Source organism: Corvus cornix, chromosome 6, assembly GCF_000738735.6.
Source record: "Corvus cornix cornix isolate S_Up_H32 chromosome 6, ASM73873v5, whole genome shotgun sequence".
NCBI lineage: Eukaryota > Metazoa > Chordata > Aves > Passeriformes > Corvidae > Corvus > Corvus cornix.
This window is the reverse complement of record NC_046336.1, coordinates 2,955,227-2,977,117: the sequence shown is the minus strand read 5'-3', so window position 1 is coordinate 2,977,117 and position 21,891 is coordinate 2,955,227. Positions and strand designations below refer to the sequence as shown.

The following is a 21,891-nucleotide window of genomic DNA, read 5'->3' as shown; positions in this document are numbered from 1 at the left end:
TCATGAGGCTTTGTTCCAAAATAGTGCATTCAACCACTTTTGTTGAGAAAAGTGCTTTTTCTTTTTGTTTCTGCTGTTAAATACATTTCTGTCAAAAGTTTGAAATAATTTCATGGGTTAAGGTGGGGAGGTACTTTGGATATATTGCTTTTATTTATTGTTGTCCACTATGTGATAGTTCAGTCTAAAATCACTGAATAACACATCTCTGCTCAGTAGGAGTTTGGGGAAATTCCTCATTTTCTTTGCTGTTATTGTCAGTTTTCTGTTCCTCCTTTGTGGCTGAAACAGGTGCCAAGTGATTGATGACTTCCTGCAGAATATCCTTGCTTTCACTTGGAGGAAGATTGCTGAAATAATACTGAGGTACCAGCTCTGCAAATCTGGGGAGGAAATTAAACAAAACATTATTAATTTTTTAATTGAATTTTGAAATATTTGAATCATTATTTCCAGGCATATATAAAAGAAGCTACAAAGTTGATATTTCAACCCAAAACTCTGCAAGAATCCAAGAGTCTCTCCAAGATGCTTTCAGCAGCCTTGCATTGAATATCCTCAGCCTGCACTTGAGGTGCAGTGCAGTTCCCAGTGCTGCAGATTGCATGAAATAGCAATTTCCCTGCTTTAGAACAGAGTGGCTCAATAGCATTATGAAAAAAGCTCTCCTATAAACATGGGAAATAGAAAAGATGGGAGAGTGAAATGCATATTCTTCGTGTAAAGAGAGTTTTGCAAAAGGAAGGCTCTGGTCTCTCTCTGAATCCATAAACAGTCCACGATTCAGCTGGCTGGGTACAGAAAATATGTTAAGAAAACGATTTGCTGGAAAATCGGTTTTCAGGGAACAAAGACCTTCCCAGCTCGATTAATGTGCGAGTACACTGCTCTGGTAACTCTGAATTTTATTTTCTCTGTATTTTACTTTGGAAGAAACTTTTGCAGCTAATAATGTGGTGTTTTTCAATTGATTACAGTTACAGTGGCAAATAGAATAGTGAGGGCCTGAGATCACAGATCTTCCCTTTTTTATTTTTTTATCCCCCTAAAGTGAGGATTTTGTGGTGGAGTTAGGAGTGAAGGAGCAGCTTCATCACAGTTCACTTACAGATGGGGGGAGATCTCAGAGATGACTCTGATGGAATTGCCTTCTGAGATGCTGAACTCGTGGAATAAAACCCACTCTGGAATCCTCCTGGTGTTGTAATAGGATGAGAAGGGATGGAGCTGGGCCACTTGTTTGTGTGTTAGCATTAAGTAGTTCCCTGAGCCATCCACATCACGAGCCATCTAAAAAAAAAAATTGAGAGTTGTCCATTATTTAATTGATAAGTGCCTAGTAGATTAAAATCAGAAATTAGACTTCCCTTCAGCTACTTTTAACTGGAGAGGCTAAACTTCTCCTCAAATTTGTGTGGGAAAACTTGGGACTGGATACCATGAAATGAGACTTGAAGAAAACGTTGATATATGTGTTTGAAAGGAAGCTGCAACAAATAAGTGCAAAAGTATCTGACTTTGGCTTTGAAGGGTCTGTGTGAAAACATACAAACGTATTTTCTTTAGCATATATACTTGTCATAGACTTTTAAATACAATGTGTCAGCACATGAAATGTGCAGTTGGGAGGGGTCATTTTTGTGTTGGGGTGGAGCACAGGGATGTGAAGGAAAGCTTGGGGACTCAGGTGGGAATAAATCAATCTAGTTTATATTTACAATCAGAGGGTGCCTTCCTGAGATGAACAAGCTGTGTATTACATACACCTAAATATATCCAAGTCATTTCTCTATTTCCAGGCAATTTTCACAAAAACAGCTTCAAAAGGGGAATAATTCCTAAAGGAATATTTCAAGTTCAAGAGTTTTTTGAGGCAAAAGAGTTCTTTGAGTGAAAGGCATATTGGCAGTTTTCTTATTGCTGTGTGGAGTGTGTGAACTGTGTGCAGTGAGAGACGAACCCCAGAGAAAAGGCTGGAATGGGCAGAAGTGTTTGATACACTGGGAAAAAAAATGGCTTTTATCCTTTCTGGTGATCAAGAGATTTCACTAATGAACTTAAGTTTTCTGAAAGCATTCTACATAATTTAACAGTGCAGGAAGATGAAACCACAGTGTTTTTCCTTACATGCATGAAGTAACCAGATAAAAGAGCTTTCTTAATGCTTAGTAGATTTTCTTCTGATCCAAAATCTGGTTCTGAAATGGGAAGTTCAATGCGCTTCATAATCTCCACCAGCTCGGCTCTGATCATCTCTGCCATGCTCAGAGCAGAACAGCTCAGGAAATAATCACGGCACCATTTCTCATTGCTGAAGTCTGTGGAGGAAAAAAAACCCAGTGTTTTGACTTAAAGCAGAATCTTACCAATGGGTGCAATCCACAGAGATGCTGCTCTGTGAAATGCTTTTGCACTGCTGCAGATGATGCCCAAAATTCTGGTAATGAGCCATACAGACAGCTTAGGCTCAGCTTGCAAAGTAAGTGGGCAATACTTGATATCCTCACTTAGTTTTGTAGAACTGCAGCTATTTCTTTCTGAATCAAATCCCTTCTTTGCTCTAAGTAAAGCTTCCCAGAGAATGAGTAGCAATTCTATTTTTCAGGCCTTAAGGATTCAGGCCAGGATATGGAGCTGAAATCACATCTGTGGTGCTGGTGCTGGTGCTGATCCTGCATTTGGGTAAAGGACTGGTTCTCCTGGAGCTCCCTTCAGCATTCCACATGACTGAACAGGAAGGAAGAAATCCTGCTTCCCTGTCTCAAGTTTTTACTCAGTATGTGCAAATGTATCCCTCTGCTGTCTCGGGCTAAATGAAGCAGAGCAGGATGTTTGAGCACAGGAAAATGCAGTGAAGAGCTTCTGCTGCTCTGCAGTCTCCTGCCTTTTATTTGGCCTCCTGTAAATGCAGACTTTGCTACTTTCCACTTTTCCCTTAAATTTTCCTTTCAGTTCACAGCTATCAAAACCCCACCAGAATTGTTGGGCTGTTGGGGGAATTGAGGCCCTCCTCAACAGCTTTTATTCATCCTAAGCTTGGATTTTGTGCTTCTACAGGAAGAACCATCATTCTGGTTTTGCACAGCATCACGTCAAAGGACAATTGGAATAGTGGTTATAGATCCCTGTTGGGTAAAGGATGCTCTCTTAGGTAGTTTTTAATTAATTAATTAATTAATATTCATCAGCAATAGCAACTCCCATAGGTTTCTCCCTGCACATCAGCAATTCTAGAAAGAATCATCAGATCTTTGGGTTTGTTTTTTTTTGTTTTGGTCCCAGTGGGCTTCATTTTGCCTCGGGCACACTTGCCTGGGTGTGTGGGGTTGGCAGTGGCTGCCTTGAAGGCGTTGAAGACGTTGATGAGGGTGAAGTGATCTCCTGCAGGGTGGGAGAAGCGGCGCCAGCAGGTCAGAGCAATCTCCTCTGTGCCAGGAGGGGCGTGCAGGAAGCAGTTGGGAGCTGAGGAGAAAACCGAGTCAGTTTGGTTTTGGTGAAGACACAGAGGTGCATGCACAAAACCCCACGGGTATTTTTGGGTTTTTCCTTCCTCAGTTGCCTTTAATCCCCAGTGTTGGATTGGTGCTGAAGAACTGAACCTGCTGCATTCACTAAGGGTTTATTTATGTGAGTGTCCTTTCAGTCTTGTTTAGTTAATGTGTGCTGCAAACACAAAAGCAGGTGAGCAGCTTTCTCCCAGGCTGGTACCAAAAATGCTGCATGATGGCACAAACCAATTTATCCAGAATCCAAACAAAATATTTCTTTTATAGAAAACCACTAAATTTATTGATTTAATGCCTTAATTTGCCCCTCTGTGTTGAAATCTGTGCTTTCCAGTGCAATTTACTTTTGTGTCTTTTGAGATGGTTGACCTTTTCTAAAATTGAGTTGTGCCTATGCTCAATCATTTACATTTGTTATATGTACTTTAAAAAATTATCACAAGTTAAAAATCAACCCAGTTTGGGCATAAAAAGTTGTCCTGCAAGGAGATCAACTAAAGCCTCTTGATATCCTGTGGTTCATGTGTTTGCTGCCTAAGGCTCCAAGGTTATGTTAGTTTTATAAAATATTTGAAGTAGAGAGACAAGATCACAAAGAAACTTTCTAGGTCAACAGTTCAATGTTGTTTTATAATTAGAACTTCCCCTAATTTGCTGCACCAATCTGTAACAAATGTAGATTAATATAAGAATGTTTCATTTTGAAGGGATGTTTCTGACAAAGGGGAGGAAGCCTGTGGGCAGCTGAAGGCTGGAAATGGAATGCTCTGTGGGAATTCCTTACTTAGGTTTGATTGTATCCTTACAGTCAAGACTTGCACAGCCAGACATTAATTTACTTGAAATAAGCAGGATGAGAATAACAAAAATTTGCTTTTTTGTTGCTTTTGTGGATAGATTTGGAAAGAGTTTGGATTGGGCAGGTGGCACAAGGCCTGCAGTGAGAGCTGACCCGGGAGTACCTGTTACCATGGCTGCAATGGTGAGCATCTCATCCACACACTCAAATTCACACGAAGCCAGCAGTGCCTTGGACAGCTGTGGATCCAGGGGGAATTCTGACATAATAATCCCAAATTCAGAGAGGTTTCCGTCGTTATCCAGCGCTGCCAGATAATCCAGATCTTCCAAAGCCTGCATCAGGCTTTCAGGAGCTAAGGAAAAGGGAAGAGAATTCCGGTTCTTGAGAGTGGCTACACAGAAATGAATGTCTGAATTGTCATTATAATATTTCAGTTGTGTATTTCCTGTGGGGAAATGAGAGGAATCAACTTCTTTTATTTGACAGTGAGTAAGAACAAAAACTAATGGATGAATGGAAGGCTGAGAAAATTCTGGAGGAAGAAAATACAAGGTAACAATCATAGAGCTGCACATCTCTTTGTTGTTGCTTTTTATGTCAGAACAATTTTTGTCAAAAGCCCAGACACAATCCTGAATTCTGTATTTGCCCCTAGACTGTGTCAAAACTGCTTCCATTTTTGGCAGTTTTCAGGTGAGTTGTTTTGTGTTCGTTCTTTTTTTAAGAGGGGTGGTCACATTTGAGGGGTGCTGAGATACAGGACAGCTCTAGGAAAGATCTTTTTTAACCAGAGAAGCATTTACAGAAGTTGTAACTGTTATTCTTGCAGGTATTTGGAGATCTCTTGGTTGCCTTTTTAATTATTATACTTTTTTTACATAGGTTCTCATGATACCAGAAGAAAAATGGGATTGTAGTAAAAGAAAGTATCTCCCTAGCAATTGGCTGTACTTTCTCACTCCACAAAACTCAATGTTCAGTTTTCTCTTAGTGTGGGTTATAACTTCCTTACAGCCTCCATGGGTAGAAGTGAGAACAGTGAGGCAGCAAAAATAATGAGGGACTATAGGAAAATGTCCTGAGAGGACAGGATTAAGCAAATCAACACTTAAAATTAGAATTTGAGCAGGTCTGTAGGAAATCTGATGGTGATAAAAGTAGGTCAAACAAGCATATGTGGCTCCAGTTCTGGGGCTGGGGAGAGGGAACCTGAACTTGAAGTTGTCAGGTCTACACTCCAAAAAATTGTTGCCAGAGCATGAAAGACAGAGGTGGAAATTTGGGAACTCTTGAAGTGTGAAGGTTCTTTAAAGTTCTTTCCTCCTAGCTCTTTTCAAAGGCAAATTTCTATTCCAGGTTGTATTGAATGCTCAATAACTTTTATAGGTGCCAGTTCATTTATATTCACAACTGCTCTCCAACCACTGCAGCAACTTTCTCCTTACTCCATTCTAAGGAACTGGTTGCTATTTTCTCAGTTCTATGGATAACAAGTTAAATTCCAGTCCCCTTGAAGCTGGTGGCAGAAATTCCATTGCAGCAGGACTTGGCCTGGTCCCCAGCCCTGAGAAGCTGCGCTGGCCATTTGTCAGCTTCTGTGGGCTGCTGTCAGTCTGCATTTTAATGTGAAAAAAATCCCTGAATAAAATAACCAGACCACAACCACAGCTGCCCACACAGGCAGGGGGTGTATTTGCACTTGGATCTTCATTAGTAGATGAGTAGAAATAATTTCTTGCATTCATTAAGAGTGGGAATGTGTCTGGCATCACCAAGATTAAAAGCAAAGCAAGGCTGTAATTAGCTGCTACGTCGCATTTAGCCACACATTCCCCACACTTTTTGCAAGAAAATCTTGAGATGGGGTTTTAACTTCATTGGCAGTGAACTGTTGATTGCCAGCTCTCTGTAATTAACTACTTATAATCAAGGAAAAAGTAAGATGGGAAGCAAACAAGCACCTGTTGTTTTTAACCTCGTTCTGTTACTCATGTCTGAAGGGAAAAAATAGTTTATTAATTCCCCTTACATGAACTTCTCCAGAACTTCTCCAGCATGTTAATCTGCTAATGTGACTTCAGTTAAGTTTAAAACACCCAGTTTTCAGACAAATTCTCTCAGGAGCCTGTAAATTCCTGTTAAAACTGTGGACCTGCTTCATTTCAGTCTCAGAGTTCTTACCTCTGCCTGTACAATTCTATCGAGAGAGAACATTTATTATCAGATATGTGAGGTTTAATGGCATAAACAATGAGCCCTTGCAAAAGCTAAAGCATCTGAGAAAAAAATACTTAAGAATTTTAAAGAAATGAGAAGTAGCAGCTGATGATGAATATGAGGCAGTGACAGGAAATAAAAATCAGTGATTGAAAATACAGGGAGAGTAAAAGGGTCATTCAGATGTGTAGTAATTACTAGGAAATCATGGAAAGCTAATTTCCAGAAGTCAACAAAGTAGTTTGTGCTAGAGCTCACAAAATATATGGTTATATGGCAGCCAATTTCAACCCCCTGATAGCGTCAGTAATTTGCATTTTTATGCCCTAGAGTTAGTTGTCTTGAGATTTATAAGCACAAATTACTTCCCTGTCTTGCTATGAGTGTTCTGGAAAAAAATAGAAAAAACGACTCCTGGAGTTTTATTGCTCTAGAAAGGACAAGACAGTAAAGGTGGATTAGAGCAGGTGAAGGAAGAGTAAAAAAGCAAAAAATAAAAAATCAGAGTAAGGCTTTGTAGGGCTTCTTGCCAGCACCAGCCACTGCTGCCTTGAGGTGTGAACCACGAGGATTTGTGACTCCACTGCTGCTTTCAGAAGAGCAAAGCTAAAAAAACCTCTCAAGATGTGTCCTGTGCTTTCAACAAGAAACTGTCACATCCCTGGAATTTTAGAAGGTATTTCCTAACCTGCTGTTTTCTTTCCCTGGTCTGTGTTCTTTGGCTGCTCAAGACTGGGTTGCTCTGGACTCTTTTCAGGAAAGCAGACCAGTTTTATGTAAATACAGATCCTGCTTTTGATCCTTTTTAGGCTTAGAAAAGCAAATATATAACTAAATGTTACTGTTAGCACTGGAATCGTTTATCTGAGACTTCCAAGCTACTTAAAATTATATTCTTGGTTTCATATTTTTGTAACTTTGATGTGAACAGAGTAAGTTCTGTCTCTAAAGGGAGACCCGCAGTCTTTGGTACCACATCCCACATGGCTGAAAGTGAAATGCTCAAGGTGTGATCAAATAAATTCTAAATTATTATTCTTGTTGCATTAGGAAGCGAGTTATTTAGGGATTTGGTCAAATTTCTGTAATAAGTGGATATTAGAGATAGGAATGAAACTTAAATTTGATGATTTTTAATAGTCCATTTAACTGCTCTCCTGTGCTTCTTTGGGGCATCCACAGCTCCTATTTTCTGGTCTCCTACTCTGCAAATGCTGAGTATATAAAACACCTTTTTTGATAGATTTTTTCCTTCCATGGGAATAACTTAAAAAGTTAGAGCTGCCATGGATGTCAGGTGAAGGGATATTGTCTTTAAAGAGCTGATTCTCTGCCTGGCACACCACAGGTTTTGCAGGTTTTGTTGGGCTGAACAGCACAGAGAGCTGCCAAAGTAATTACTGCAGGGAGAACAGTCCTGGGGAGCGGTGTTTGCTGTTCCTGATTTCCAGCATTGCTCCTTGGATAGCACACTGAAGAGACAGAGGAGTCTATGCCAAGTTTTCCTCATATTATGCACAGGTTTTTCTTCTGCAAGCACAGAAGAGTCAGATTTCCTCCTGATTCTCTTTTTCCCCCTGTAACTTCTGAGTCAGGGTTTTTTATGTGTCTGTTTTGCTCTGAAGCCACCAGTTCTGTAACTATTATTTTGCAATGATAGTTGATCATTAAGAATTACTTTCCCAAACTCGTACTTTGCAGTCTTTCCATTCCCCCTCATGCTGCTTCATCACTCCTCCAGTCTGGCTGGTGATGGTCCCTGCTGGGCTTTTCTGCCAGCAGGGACAGCCAGGACAGGGCCTGACCTGCCTTGTCCTGACAAAATAGACTGAATAATGTCTGCACACATCATTTCATTGATGAAAGCCAGAATTTAAAACATCAAAGAATTAACGAGTAAATTTAAGGTAATAAATCTGCCCTGAATGGTCTCTGTTGAGCAGACCTTACATGGTGCATTGAGTTTCTGTCTTTGACAGTCCCCAGTGAAAATATGCCACCAATTTATTCTTCTGAAACCATTTGAAATGATATAAATTTATACAACTCTTGTTATTCTGGATGTTCTAGAAATATATTCTCCAGGGGGTTGTAAAAGCATAGCTCTCAAATGTCATGGCATCCATGACCACTGACACATCCTTTAACCTGAAAATTATTTAGGGAAATTGGGAATGAATGCAGAATCTGTAAGTGCTTTCACCTTGACTCCCCACAGGAATTTTACATGGCTTCATCTTTATAATGATTTGCTTAGTTTAGGTAAGGATTTTCCAGCGATTTACAAAAGTACTCAGTGCTGCTGCAATCTATGGGACTGGAATTCTTTTGTCCCATTATCAACCCCAGCAAAAATCAATCTGATTAACTGATCAAAATGTAAACACATCCCTGTTGTAGTGGCACTGGAATCCCACTAATGCACTTCGGAGCTGCAGTGCCAGATTCATTTTCCTCTGGCTCATGAATTCCAGAAAGGGGAACAAGCTCTGCTGCATTTGCTCCTCTCGATTATGGCATGAATTAAATGCAGCAGCTGTAAGCCTGACATGTTTGTTGCTTTCATAATGCAGTAATGAGTCAGAGTTAATCCAGGCTTTTATTTCTCCTCAAAGAGCAGTGGAAAAAAGAAAAATCCCTTGTGCACATTGTTGCTGAGCAGAAATAAAATGTTTTACTGATGTAATTTTTGTTTCTTATCTGCTGTATGTTCTCTATGTGCAGGAAACAGATTGTGAAATACTTCTTGCTCTGAATTTCAGCGTCCTTCTGATTTGTTTGCTCACCAGTTCATGCCTGTGCCTTACTCTGCCATCTCAGTGAAAACTTTATTTTGTTTAGGAGAAATTCACCTAAAATTTATGCCTTGAGGTGACCACCTAAAAGCAGAGGCTAGACAAAAATAAGAGAATAAAAGGTAGGTATTTATACTGGGTCACAGGTTCTCCACACCTTTATAAGTTCGGCTCATTTGCATATCAGGGTTAATTCTCCAATTATAACTTCAGTTAATGATGTAATAACCCCCAGTTTGCCCCCCCCTTCTCTAGGCTTTAGTTTACACATTTTGGGGCCTGGTGTCCTTGGAGAGCAAACCTAGAGAGGGTTTGTTTTGTCTGACCAGCGTGAGAGAACAGTAGTTAACAGGAAACTTCAGAGTTACTCACTAGGCAGTGCAGCATTTGAAAAATACAAAAGCTCAAACCTAAGGCCTCCAAGCCTCTCTCTGTTTCAACTGCAGAGAAAGGTGAGAATGTTTGTTGGACAGAGGAAAGCCCGTGGCACATGAGAGGTGCTGCAACGTCTTTACTCCCTTTACTGAAAGGGACCTCAGCTCCAAGGAGGTGAAGAGCCATGGAATACTCAAACCCATGGCAGGGGCTTGAAACTGGAGGATCTTTAGGGTCCCTCCCCGCCCAAATCATTCTTGGGCTTATGTGCTTGAAAGCCTGACATGTTTTGAGTTTTGTGAGTTGGTCTAAGACAAGAACTGACTCCCCTGCCAAATGCCTCCCCTCAGTATTCCAGTTTCTTTCAGACAAGTTCACAGCAGGCACTTCAAACTCTGTGTTCTGACTGTGGGAGCTTTGCACTCATCTCTGGAGGATCGTGTAGGGATCAATCTAAAAGTGCTACTAGGAAAAAAAGTTCACTGCCTGCTCCAAAGTGGAAAGCAAGCCAGTGTGTGATGTATCCTGGGTAAAAGAAGAGCTGTGCTGGATCATTAAAGCTCTCTCTCAAATGTTTAATTGTGTAGGACAGGAAGGAGACAAGGAAATTGTGCAGACTTTCTCCTCTGCTTTCAGAGGACTCCTGCAGTGTTTGTGGGAGTTTTCCCTCATTCAGGCAGTTTGTCCAGCATTCCTCACACTGTTCAGTAGTTCCTAAAACGGTTCAGTACCTGGATGGGGCACTCTTGATGTAGTTAGCAAAAACTTTTTCATATTTAATGTCCATCCAAGTAAAGCCCATACATTTATCAAATGCATTTTTGACACATCAGAACAATGCTTTTCTTCAGCTGCATTATCCAAAAATACAGCCAAAACTTAGAACTCCTACATCTGTGAAACCCTTAAGTGCCTCTAGCATTTCATGCTCTCTCCCCATTGCACCTTTAAATCCAAAAATGCCAAATGCTTTCCCTAATAAAATTTTACTAATTCCTTCTGCAGTTCAAGAATAACTTTCTTCATATCCAGGAAAAACACAAATATGTTTAAGTAGATTTTTTTAAAATAGTAAAATACATTTAAATTTGAGTGGAAGCAAACTGTATTCCATAAGCATTTTCCATGCAGTTTTTGTGGATTAAGCACAGGAGGTGACACTCTCAAGGCCAAAAGACTCCAGTTCTCATTGGTTTTGAATTACCATCAGACTGACCATGTTTTTTCTGATTTCTTTTAGGCATGTTTCTACTAAACAAGCAGATGAGGGAAAAAGTAGAATAAATTCTTCTTAAAAATTCCAGTTAACTATCTATTGCAACATCCAACAGTGGGGATTAACACTTTATTACTGATTAATTACAGTGCACAGCACATAGAAGAGAAGTGATCATTCCAATTTTGTGTATGTGCACGAGGAAAGGCAGGACAATACAAAAGTTTTTCTTGTTTGCACTGGAAAATTATCAGAATGAAGCCAGCAATCCCCAAACCAATGAAACCAGGACTATTTCCCCTCACTTTAATGAGTTTCAAAGCAACAGCAGAACTTGCAGTGGCACTTGGGTTTTGTGATAAGCCAGAACAGAGGAAAATATCCTTCTATAGAAAAAACCCTAAATTATGAAGTCAGGGGGAAAAACCAGGCAACTTCCTTCAGACCCTTACCTCAGAATTCAGTGTCTTCCCTGCTTAGTACTGAAAGTGTATTTGGGTTTATTTTATAAGGAATATTGTCCTTAGGGGGCAGCCCATTGTAAATTTGAGGTGGGAGATGCTGGAGGATAAGGAGGAAGCTCATTTCTTCCACACACGTCCCCTAGGTAGCAACAGTGGTTTATTTGGGTTGTAAAATTTTGATTAAAGGAATATATTCTGTTGGATATCTGTACAATGCCTCGTACAATGGGGAACAGATTTTCTTTGTGGGTTGCAGGAAAATAATATGGAACCTAGATGAGAAGATATTTGGAATATTGACTTTTCTTTTTTTAACATTCCAATTCCATTCAGATACTTTATGGTCTTTTTTCTAAGTGTTATTGAGCTGAGAACTGCTGTAGCAGGTAATTGGTAAAAGCAGGGTGATATTATCACAAGTCCTTAAATAAAAAACGGTCCTGTGAGCAACAGGGCAAAATTAACCCGTAAATAATTTCTAAAATAATAATAAACATATGGCAAATTGGTGCATCCCCTCACCTGGGCTGCTGATGAAGTCACAGTGTGCAAAGCCTGCTATGTCCATCCTCTTCAGGAACAGGACCATGCTGGTGAGGTTGGATTCCTGAACTTTGGCTGGAACTTGTGGCTTCATTTCCTTATAAGTAAATTCTTCAGGATACAAGCAGAAGATTTTCCCTGAAAGAGAATTCAGGAAAATTACCTTTTTTAAAATGCTTCCTCTGCGTGTTGCCACGTTGGTTGTATTAATAATTTGAGCTAATGGATTTAAATTTTGAGCTAATATTTCTACCTGATGGAGACATGCCCAGAATTTGTTTATGCATCTCTGCTCGACTTTGGCTGATAGGCTGGGTTAGAACAGAGTCTGCTCTGATTCTAGGATTGTACACCTTTAAATGAAAGAGATACCAAGCATCAGATAAGTACACAAGGGCTGCAAAAATATGAATGGTCTGCACTGAATTTCTCTCTAGTCATTTTACAGAAAGGGCAGTAACAGTTTTCATTTCTTTTTATTTCAGCAGCTTGGACAGGAGAGCACTCAGCACCCTGACAAACTGACAGATGTTTTGCAGTCACGCTAAGTGTGCTCTAAGATAAATGTTTTTTTTCCTGGAGAAATGTACCTTACTAAAGCAGAAAATGGTCTCATCAAAAAACCCATCAAAAAATATTATTTCTTTCTTCCAGTGACAGAATATCAACAGTTTCTCATAGCATTTTGTTCCCCAACTCCAGATTTTTGTCTTAATACTGAAACCTGGCAATCTGGAACGGGGGGCAAAGCTGTATTAGAGATATATGATGCCATGTTTTATATTTTTCTTCATTATGCTTTATTTTGATTAAGCTGAGGAGCTGATTCACTCACTGCTCTGGCCACAAGCCTGTAGTGTCCAGCAAGACATAACACTGCCTGGATAAGGCAGCTTTCCACTCCTGTCTTTTGAGTCAACTCTGTCTGCTTTAAGCAGGGTTTTCATTAAAAAAGATAAAATATCCTTCAGTGCAGGGAACAAATTTCTTTTCCTGCAGGTAAATTGCTGATATATCCCAGCTGCAACACTCAGGTGGGATTTTGGTCTGCACAAAACTTTGCCTCTTCCCTCTGTGCTCAGCTGCCTTTGAGCCACAAAGACTGAATGAGAATTTGAACTGGTGAGGGAGGAATAATCACAGGACTAAACAAAATAATTGAATTAAAGGTAAAAATTACATCACTGATAGAGGTGATTTGATAGATACCAGGACTGTTGGATCTGTTTTGTTCCCATTGCTTTGTATTTTAAATTAACAAAATTTTTAATTCATTGAATTTCACTTTGGGCTTCAGGTTATCATGGAAATGAAATTCACTTCTGTCATCCAAGAAAACTGCAGCTGTAGGAATAAGTTTAAGAAGTAAGCATGGTCTAATTGAAAACTGCTTTTAGGCTCTTTGTCCTTGCACACAAAAGTGTGACTTTTTTTTTAGCTTGCCTTGAGACTGAGTTAGTTTATAATTCCCAGTTTAAAACCGTTTAAAATGACAGATTTTTGCAATGAAAATGAAAGGTACTGGTAGTTCATAAGCTTTTCCCTGAACTACTTGCAAGGCCAATCAAGGATTAATGATCCCTGCTCCAAAATTTTAGGAACACCTAACTACAATTTTGGTTATTCCACCTTGTTTTATTGAAAGGAACTGTATTATGTTGTTTCTTTTGCCTGTTACTGGAATATTTACTTTAAGTAGGAAAGTTACAAAGCCTGTAGTAGTGCAGCTCTCCAGTCCATGTTCCTACACAGTTACTCATTCCCTAGAACATCACTTTTGTTGAAATAAAAGAAATGAGAGATTTCTTTTTTTGCAGCTGCACTAATCCTTCCCAGAGTGGAAAACAAGAACTGAGGCCAAACTTAGAATGAACTGTGGAAGATCAAGTATTAATTAGATAAATTGCAGCATTTGGAGGTACTTGGATGGGAGCACATGTCCAGGAGGAGCACAAGCAGCTTTAAAAAAATAGAAATTCCCCCTGTGAGCAATTACTAAGTCATTAAATAAGGGATGAGATTAATCTACTAAACCAGGAGATCTGCCAATAGGTGCCCAAGAACTGATTGTATTTTGCTGTATCTGTAAGATACTGAAAAGAGAGTTATGGCTGAAAGGCCAGAACTCAGGTGAGAGGTATTTTGCAAATGAATTGTCATTGGTTTGGTGCCCAACTGAGTGGCAGTTTCAGCTGGGAGCGTTCACCTGGCTTTTGAAACTTCAAAAACTGATTTCTGATTAAAGTTGAGAAGTAATTGTGATTTCTTGCTGGGTTTTCACATGAGATGTCCATGAAAATGATTTAAAGTCTATTAATTTGCTTGTTAAAAATCTCATAGAACCTGTGCTGTGAAAGAAGAGAAAAACATGTGAGCCTCCAGAAGCTATTTGCATTAATCTGAGCTGCACAATTCCCTTTCCCCTGCCCTGCAAAGGCCCTCATGCAGAGTTTATTTTTGGCAAAGTGCTTCTGGTTCCCTTTACTGACCTTTCTTCTCTCCACACCAACATCGATGACAAAGGTCACGTTTTTAGTCCAGATCAAAGATTCTCCAAAGCTGGTGGTGAGTAGCACTTTCCTCCTGTATTTTTTGCAGCATTTCTGTTTGTCTTGAGTTGGTTTGGGAGTCAGGTCTTGTTTTGTGGGGTATAAAGGGATGGGGATGAGTTCTCCAAGGTCAGGGTTTAAATTGGACTGTTCCTGTCTGATCATCTGATAAGCTTTTTCAATTTCCTGTAATCAAGAGAAATACATTTTTCCTCATGAAATTATTATATTCTTAGTCCAATTACAACACCTCAAATGATCAAAATACTTAGAAACCTGCCTACTTTCCCTTAATTATTATACTTAAGAAGATATAAGTATTGTAAAGGTTTGAATTTTTTTCCCCTCATGATTAATAAACTCTATAAAGATTTAATAAAGTCAATAAAATGTCCTTAACTTTAAAATAGTTCACAAATCCAGGGGTTGGATATGAATTGCAAAAGTTTTTGTTGTTGGTTTAGGGTTTTGTTATTGAGGGGGTTTTTAATAAGAAATCATTTATGTTCTGCACAATTTTTTGAAAGGCACACAAAAATAATTCATGGGCTTGCTCAGTCTGAAAGGGAATTTTTTTAAAAGCATTTTTATTAGCAAATGTTTTGCAAAATTGAAAAGCCAGACTGAGTTTCTCTTTGAGAGTGGCACCACATTTACAGTAGTTAGAGGTTGAAAGTGCTCTATAAAAATTGTTATAAAGATACAAGAATGACATGTAATAGCAAGGCTGGCAGCAGGGCAGCTCATAAATCCTGATGTTCTTGGTTAATTCATATTTTTGTTTAGTTTTAAAGACAGTTGAGTGCTTGGGAACAGTGAACCATTACCAATATGATACTTTAAATCACAGTTAAACAAGAATTCATGGGATGTTCTGGTTCATAATGAGTCTTCTGTTCATTGTGAGGGAGAAAAATGAGTGATCTCTTCTCAGCAAAGAACAAATTCTTATTTTAGTTTTGAGGGTAATCTGCCTGTCAAAAAAAACCTTTTAAGCAGAAATAAAACTTTCTTCCCAATCCTTTGATATGGAAAGGGTGTGTGTTTTTCTCTGACATTACCTCTTGTAAATAAGGGGACTAACACAGAGAATTCATTACTTCATCATTTGTAAAAGTTGTGTCTATGAGGTTTAAAACTGATTATTAACATTATTAAAAGTGTTTCATATCCATCCCCCTTTTTACAGTGAAAAGCAGCAAACATCACCTGGGTAGTTTATGGTAAATTATCTTTGCTTGTGAAAAGTCATTATTTCCTGGTGAATTTGTTGTTCTAAAGCAGATTTAATGACACACAGTGGAAGATTGGGGATTACAATCAGGATAATAATAATAATAATAGAAATATTTATTTGATTGTCAGATTGCTTTGACAGCTATAAAGGACCTGCTGGTGCAGTGAATTTAGGGAATCACTGCTGTCTGCAGAGATTCAGAGGTGCCACTATTTAGAATGGCCAAGCCCATGGAGATTCCTGGGTTTTCTTTCCCACCTCTGGAGTGACATTTCCCTCTTGCTGTTGTGCACACCAATGGATGGGAAGTGGAATCCAAATGGAAAAATCTCATTGGGATGTTTAAGGTAAAAACATTCCTGTGCAGTAGGACACTGATGGAGACTGGACCTGTGCCCATGTGTCCATTGCCACAAAACAGGGATAACACCAAGTGTGGGATGCCCAGTGCCAGGATAGGTTGCAATGTATTAAATCCCTGCCCTTGTGGCCTGTGCCCCTGTGTGCTGCTTTTTGCATCACAGAAGGATGGTGGCCTTTCTGTATAGAAAATGTATATATTAGTTACACAATATTTATATGTTATATAGATATTTTATAGTGTTATGGATGCCATGACTTCTTTGAAGGAAAACCCTGAAATGATAAAACCTGGTGGCACATCTGCTGTCTTAGCTCCTGGCAATAAGATATTTATCAGTCAGATAAAAGCACACATTTCCTGATTAAAATCCCAAAGAGAACAGGTTAATAACTTACTTGCTCACATGCCAGGAAGATGACAATGTCCCCCTTCTCTTTGGTGTGGTGTATCTCAAAGAGCAGCCTCAGAGCAGACAGGAAGGGGTCCCTGTGGATGCTGCAGGAGTACACGACCTCAGCGCGGTGCCTGCTCTGCACTCGGATCACCGGGGTGCTGCCACAGAAATCCTGCAGGGTGCTGGACATGTGGGGGGCAGTGAGGATCACCAGCCTCAGCTCTGCTCTTGCTCTCAAGACATCTTTCAGAAGGCCAAGCAGTGCATCTGTTGCCACAGTCCTTTCGTGCACATCATCCAAGACAATGACACCATAATGGTTCAGCAGGGGCGTGGACATCATTTCCCTCTGGAGCATCTCATCTGTGCAGTACCTGCAGCACAGATGCACAAAACTCTACCAAGCTCTTGGAAATTATTGTGAGAAATTAATTCAGTTTCTTGGGGGCAGCTTGGTTCTTTGTGTTCCAACAAGAAAGATTTGATAAGAACAGAGAGTACTTTGCAGACACATCACAGCCTCAGTCACATGTTTAAATCCTTCCTTAAGTAGCTACAAACCCGGTGTGATTCAATGCCACTCAGTGGCACGGTGGTGGAAAGGATGCTCCAGGCAAAAGCAGAAATACTTCTGCCCTAAAATCATAACCTATTCATCTTCCAAACTATCTAAGCATATCACATGCCATAAACAATTCCTGAGCTAGGAACTAATCCTTTTAGAAGAGGAAAAGAAGGTGCACTTGAGGCAGAGCCTGAACCAAGATGAGCAATTAACTTATACCAAAAGGCCCTTCTCACTTCTATCCCTGCTGCTGGAAGTTTTTTAAAGGATATTATTTTTGTTGTGTTGCTCAGCAGGACTTGGAATTCTTGAAGCAGGTTTTGATGTCTGAGAGGAAGGGATTCATCTCCCTCACAACAGGAGCAGCTGCAGGAAGTTCTGCTGCAGGATGAGGCTTAAGGAGTTCTCCACGGAAAGAGAAAGGACAGGCAAGAGGAAGAGTGGAAATTGATTTTCAGAAGTGGTGAGTATCCTCTTCTGCACTGGAAACCAGTAGCTGAGAAAAAAGCTTGTGATCTGGATATCATAGTTTGTGCCTGCCATATTAAGGACCCAGAGAAAATAACTCTCATAACTTTCTGGGAGGCTCAAGAGCTGAATCCCTGTGTTGCTGCCATCACCGGCCTGTACTTACTACATTAAGTGCATTTCTTATCTCCCAAAAATCCCCCTGGATTCTATTTTCCTCTTGTTTCTGGGTATACCCTCTTTTAGCCATGTTTTTTGATTGCTTTTGAATTTTAACCTTACTTTGGGAAAAATTATCCTATGTTCTCTTATGGTAATGAACACTCCTGTATTGGAAAATAGAAAAAAAAGAGTAGAGGAAAAGAAATAGAGGTTACTGAGGTGCTTAATGAAGTTTTGCATGGACAGTAACCTTGACCACTTAAATCTCTACTTTGATTTAGCAGACAATATCTCCTTTAAGCCTTTTAGTTCTTATTGAGTCATCCCAAAATCTCTGACGAGGAGACTGAGGGAAGAGCTTATTGCAGTCTAAAACTTCCATGTGAGGGGAAAAAGTGGGGGCGGGTACTGATCTCTGCTCTGTGGGGGTCAGGACTGAGGGAATGGCCTGAAGTTGTGCCAGGGGGGATTTAGGTTGGATATCAGGGAAAGGTTCTTCCCCCAGAGGGTGCTGGGCACTGCCCAGGCTCCCCAGGGAATGGGCACGGCCCCGAGGCTGCCAGAGCTCCAGGAGCGTTGGGACAGCGCTGCCAGGGATGCCCAGGGTGGGGTTGTTGGGGGGTCTGGGCAGGGCCAGGGGCTGGAATGGATGATCCTGGTGGCTCCCTTCCACCTCAGTACATTCAGTGATTTTAAAATACTCTACAGCTTTGACCTGCAGCGCTGTCAGCCGCCATCTCCTCCAGCTACACCTTGGCCCGAAGGCCTCCAACCCCCAAACGCACCAACCTCAGGATGGTTTCAGCGGTGCCGCAGCTCTCCAAAGGCACGGAATACCCGACCTCGTGGCCGAGGTTGACGTCCATCTGGTCGGCCACGCGCAGGGCCAGCCCCAGGGCGGCCTGGCGGAGCACCTGCGTGCACACCACGGCCCTGCGGGGCCGCACGGCCAGGCAGTGCTCAGCACACCACTGCGGGACCTGCAGGGACACCAGGACACCAGGGGTTAGTGCTGGACCTGCTTAGCTGGGACTGGAATTCCGAGCAATTGGAATTCTTTCAGCCCCATGGAACAACTCAATCAAGCTGGGCGCTCGCTGCTCGCCGGCGGCTGCGCCACGCACGGGAATTATCAATGTCAGCACCTGGGATCTCTTAAATTCTCACCAGGGACTGGAAGGTTTATCTGGGAATTGTTCCGCTGGACTCAGGCGAGTTGGAATTTACTGCGGAAGGGGCAGAAGTGGCCTCTGGGGAGCAGGTGACAGCAGGGTCACTATGAGAATGTGCTGATGGATCCAGCGAGCTCGGTGCTGTTGAGTTCCGAGCTGGCTCAGCAGCAAACCTGCCCCTGCTGCTCCATACCCATGGAAAACACGTCCCAGGAAAAACAGGATTTCAAGCTGACAAATGTCACAGCCAATATCTGTAATTTCAGATGAATTACTCTGCAAACAGAGATAACTGAAACTGAACTGCTGCCGGAACTTACACAGCAGCTCTCTGATTTATATATTTCCATAACATCAACACTAGAAAATATTCATGTGTTGTTGTTATGAGAAATTAAAATTGCATTATAAATACTATTTTAATGGACATATTAGGTTTCAAATCCTTCATTTAAACTAGGTGCATCAACCACATATAATTTATTTCTGGATAGTTATATGCTTTTCTAGAAATGCTTAAAAACCAAGCAGCAATGTGCTACATCTTATTAAAGGTTCAATACAAATTTCCTTGTTAAAGGGCAATTTAAAATCTAACATTTCTTAGCAAGTTGTTTACTATTACACAAGTTTTTTGTGTGTGAATTACAGTCAATAACAAGGGGTAAATTCTTGGCACTCCAAAAGTTATTCCAGGCCCCAGGTGGGTGTGTATCATTTTTATTGGAATGTAGGAATTTTCAGGGAGAAGTGTGATGTCTCTGGTTCAATATGTGATCTCTAGAAACGTCCAGCATTGAAGTCTCTAGGATATATGAAATGCCCTGCAACAGTAAATATCCTACAGCTTTACCTGCAAGAAAGTTTTCTCCTGATCCCAGTCATAAACAATAATATCTTGGCTGGTAACACTTGAAAATTCTTGTCTGCTCACTGTGACAACAGACCTGGGTTGTTATATATTGTTAGAGCAGAATTTCATAGTCCTGGCTGATATTTGTGTGCTTAGACTCAACTGAGATCTTGGCTTCAGTGATGTCTTTTAACATGAGTTTTGTAAAGTAATTTTGTGCTGTTGCAGAGAACATTTGCTCCTGGCTGAAGGGAGGGAAAGACCATTAATTCTCCCTGAGAAGCAGCCCTGCTGATTTCAGTCCTTCACTCCCTGAGAAATTTTTTCACCTTCTGACAAACCCCCTGTATTTCTTTCCTGATACAGCACCAATCAGAACCAAAACTCAAAGTGGAAATTCTTTTGAGTACTAGAAGAAAGTTATTAAAATGTTCAATGTATCTTAAATCTGTATTTGACCGCATTAATCTTTATTCACTTTCTGTATTTCACTTTCCCTCTCTGACCTTAATACTTGGATCACAATAGTTATAGTAACTCTGCAATTCATACCTCATTAAATGTTCTAAAAATACATTTTAAAACCCCCAACCAAGTCTGTTGTACTGACCTGGGAGCTCTTGCCAGTCTTAGCATCTCCTGACACAATCACAATTTGATTATGAAGCAAACTTTCCATGAAAGTACATTTCTCCTTCCATATTGGAAGCTCTTCTCTCTCTTTCATCAGTCTATAATAACGGGAGGAGTAAGGCAAGCCATCAAAAGGATTAAGCTCTAAATCTTCTCCACAGACAAGTATTTCCTCTTCATCCCCATCGCTGCCGTCGAGTAGTTCTGAAAAGCAGTGGTTCTCTGGAGAAAAGGTTAAAAACTCCATTTTTCTTACATATATTATTCCCAGCAAAAGCACATTAGTGATGAAAGGAGTCCTTTGTGTGCTGATTGATCATTCTGGCCCTCTAAACCTGAGCAAATCCATTTTTCCTCACTCCAGGATTAGTATTTCACAACTCTTGGGTTTAAAAGTTCAGGCTCGGAGTCCAGCTGCCTTTGTGGTCTGCTTGTCCCACGCCGGGTGGTTTAACAAGCCCAATGAGCCTCGAGAAAAAATATTTTTAAAAAATCACCCAAAATCTTCCAAATGGCAGTGATGAAACCAAAAAGATGTTAAAGAGAAGCTGAGCAGCTTTTGCACTTCAGCGTTAAGCCCAGCCCACGAGTCCCAGTGTTTGCTCTTGTCCAGGCTGGGGAATAACTGGGAAGAGCAGCTGAGCCTGACCTTTGTGGCTGCTGTGGGAGGCTCTGGAGTGCTGATTGTGATTGCAGGGCTGGCATGTGGGAGCTAATCCCGGCACAAAGCCTGCACCCCTGGGTGCTGCAGCAACGGGCAGGGCTCTGCCTTTGCGCTCTTTGCAGGGTTTAACAAGTCAGAGTGGCACAGGCTCTTTTTATGCACCCTGTGGATGAGCCCAGAGGTGTTGGGAGGCTCAAACAGCTTTTGCCACAGTTAAAATACACTTAAAACATTAAAACAACCCAGAGTGATGTCAGTTCTAATCCTTCAAGGGCACCAGAAGTGGCCTTGAAAGATGGTGGAAGAAAAAAATTACTGATGTGAAGCAACTCCAACTCTGAGGACTCAAAAGCAACAAAATAGTTTCCTAATCTTAGCTGAGCTCTGCTGTAAGACAAATATTAAATAACACTTTTTGTTTTAGCTCCAGAGGGAAGTTTCCTGTTGAACCAGGATGCTGATAATGTCCAGTTTTCATGCTCAGTTAGGTCATTCAGCTGGATTTGGATTCTGCTTTTCCTCTGACCTTCATGGATCCCTCTGATCCGCCCTCTGGTTTGTCTGATTTTGTGTTACTTCCCTCCTTGTTTGTTGTTGTAAACTCCCTACCCTTGAGATTTCTGCCTCTCTCAAATGGGTCTCAAATTACTCAATAAGGCATAAATGTCATGAGGGGATTGGAAGTTCACTCCCACAAAAGGTTTTTTTGGTAAAATTCATCTTAAAATGACATGAAAGATTTCTTTCTGGTAAAATTCATCTTAAAATGCCATGCAGCAAACACGTGAATTGCTATTATTCTGCATTTTTCTCATTTTTCACATATTTAGCAGCAGCAGCAGCAGCACTCTGTGCTCTCTGATTTCCTCATTTGCAGTAGAGGCTCATCTCCTAAAGCCTGAGAACTGGACA

General features: G+C 40.7%; 1 protein-coding gene across 1 annotated transcript; it reads right to left on the bottom strand.

The window, feature by feature from the left end:
* Positions 1 to 14: 14 nt before the first annotated feature.
* DHX32 (DEAH-box helicase 32 (putative)) lies at positions 15 to 21,134 on the bottom strand. The gene is made up of 11 exons (XM_019291294.3): positions 20,293 to 21,134; positions 18,447 to 18,637; positions 16,464 to 16,836; positions 14,408 to 14,653; positions 12,172 to 12,271; positions 11,898 to 12,056; positions 4,469 to 4,660; positions 3,313 to 3,462; positions 2,128 to 2,318; positions 1,109 to 1,290; positions 15 to 383 (listed from the first exon to the last, which is right to left on the bottom strand). Exons 1-11 carry the CDS (start codon positions 20,560 to 20,562, stop codon positions 191 to 193), a joined length of 2,247 nt encoding a protein of 748 aa, XP_019146839.2. The 5' UTR covers positions 20,563 to 21,134; the 3' UTR covers positions 15 to 190.
* Positions 21,135 to 21,891: the final 757 nt, after the last annotated feature.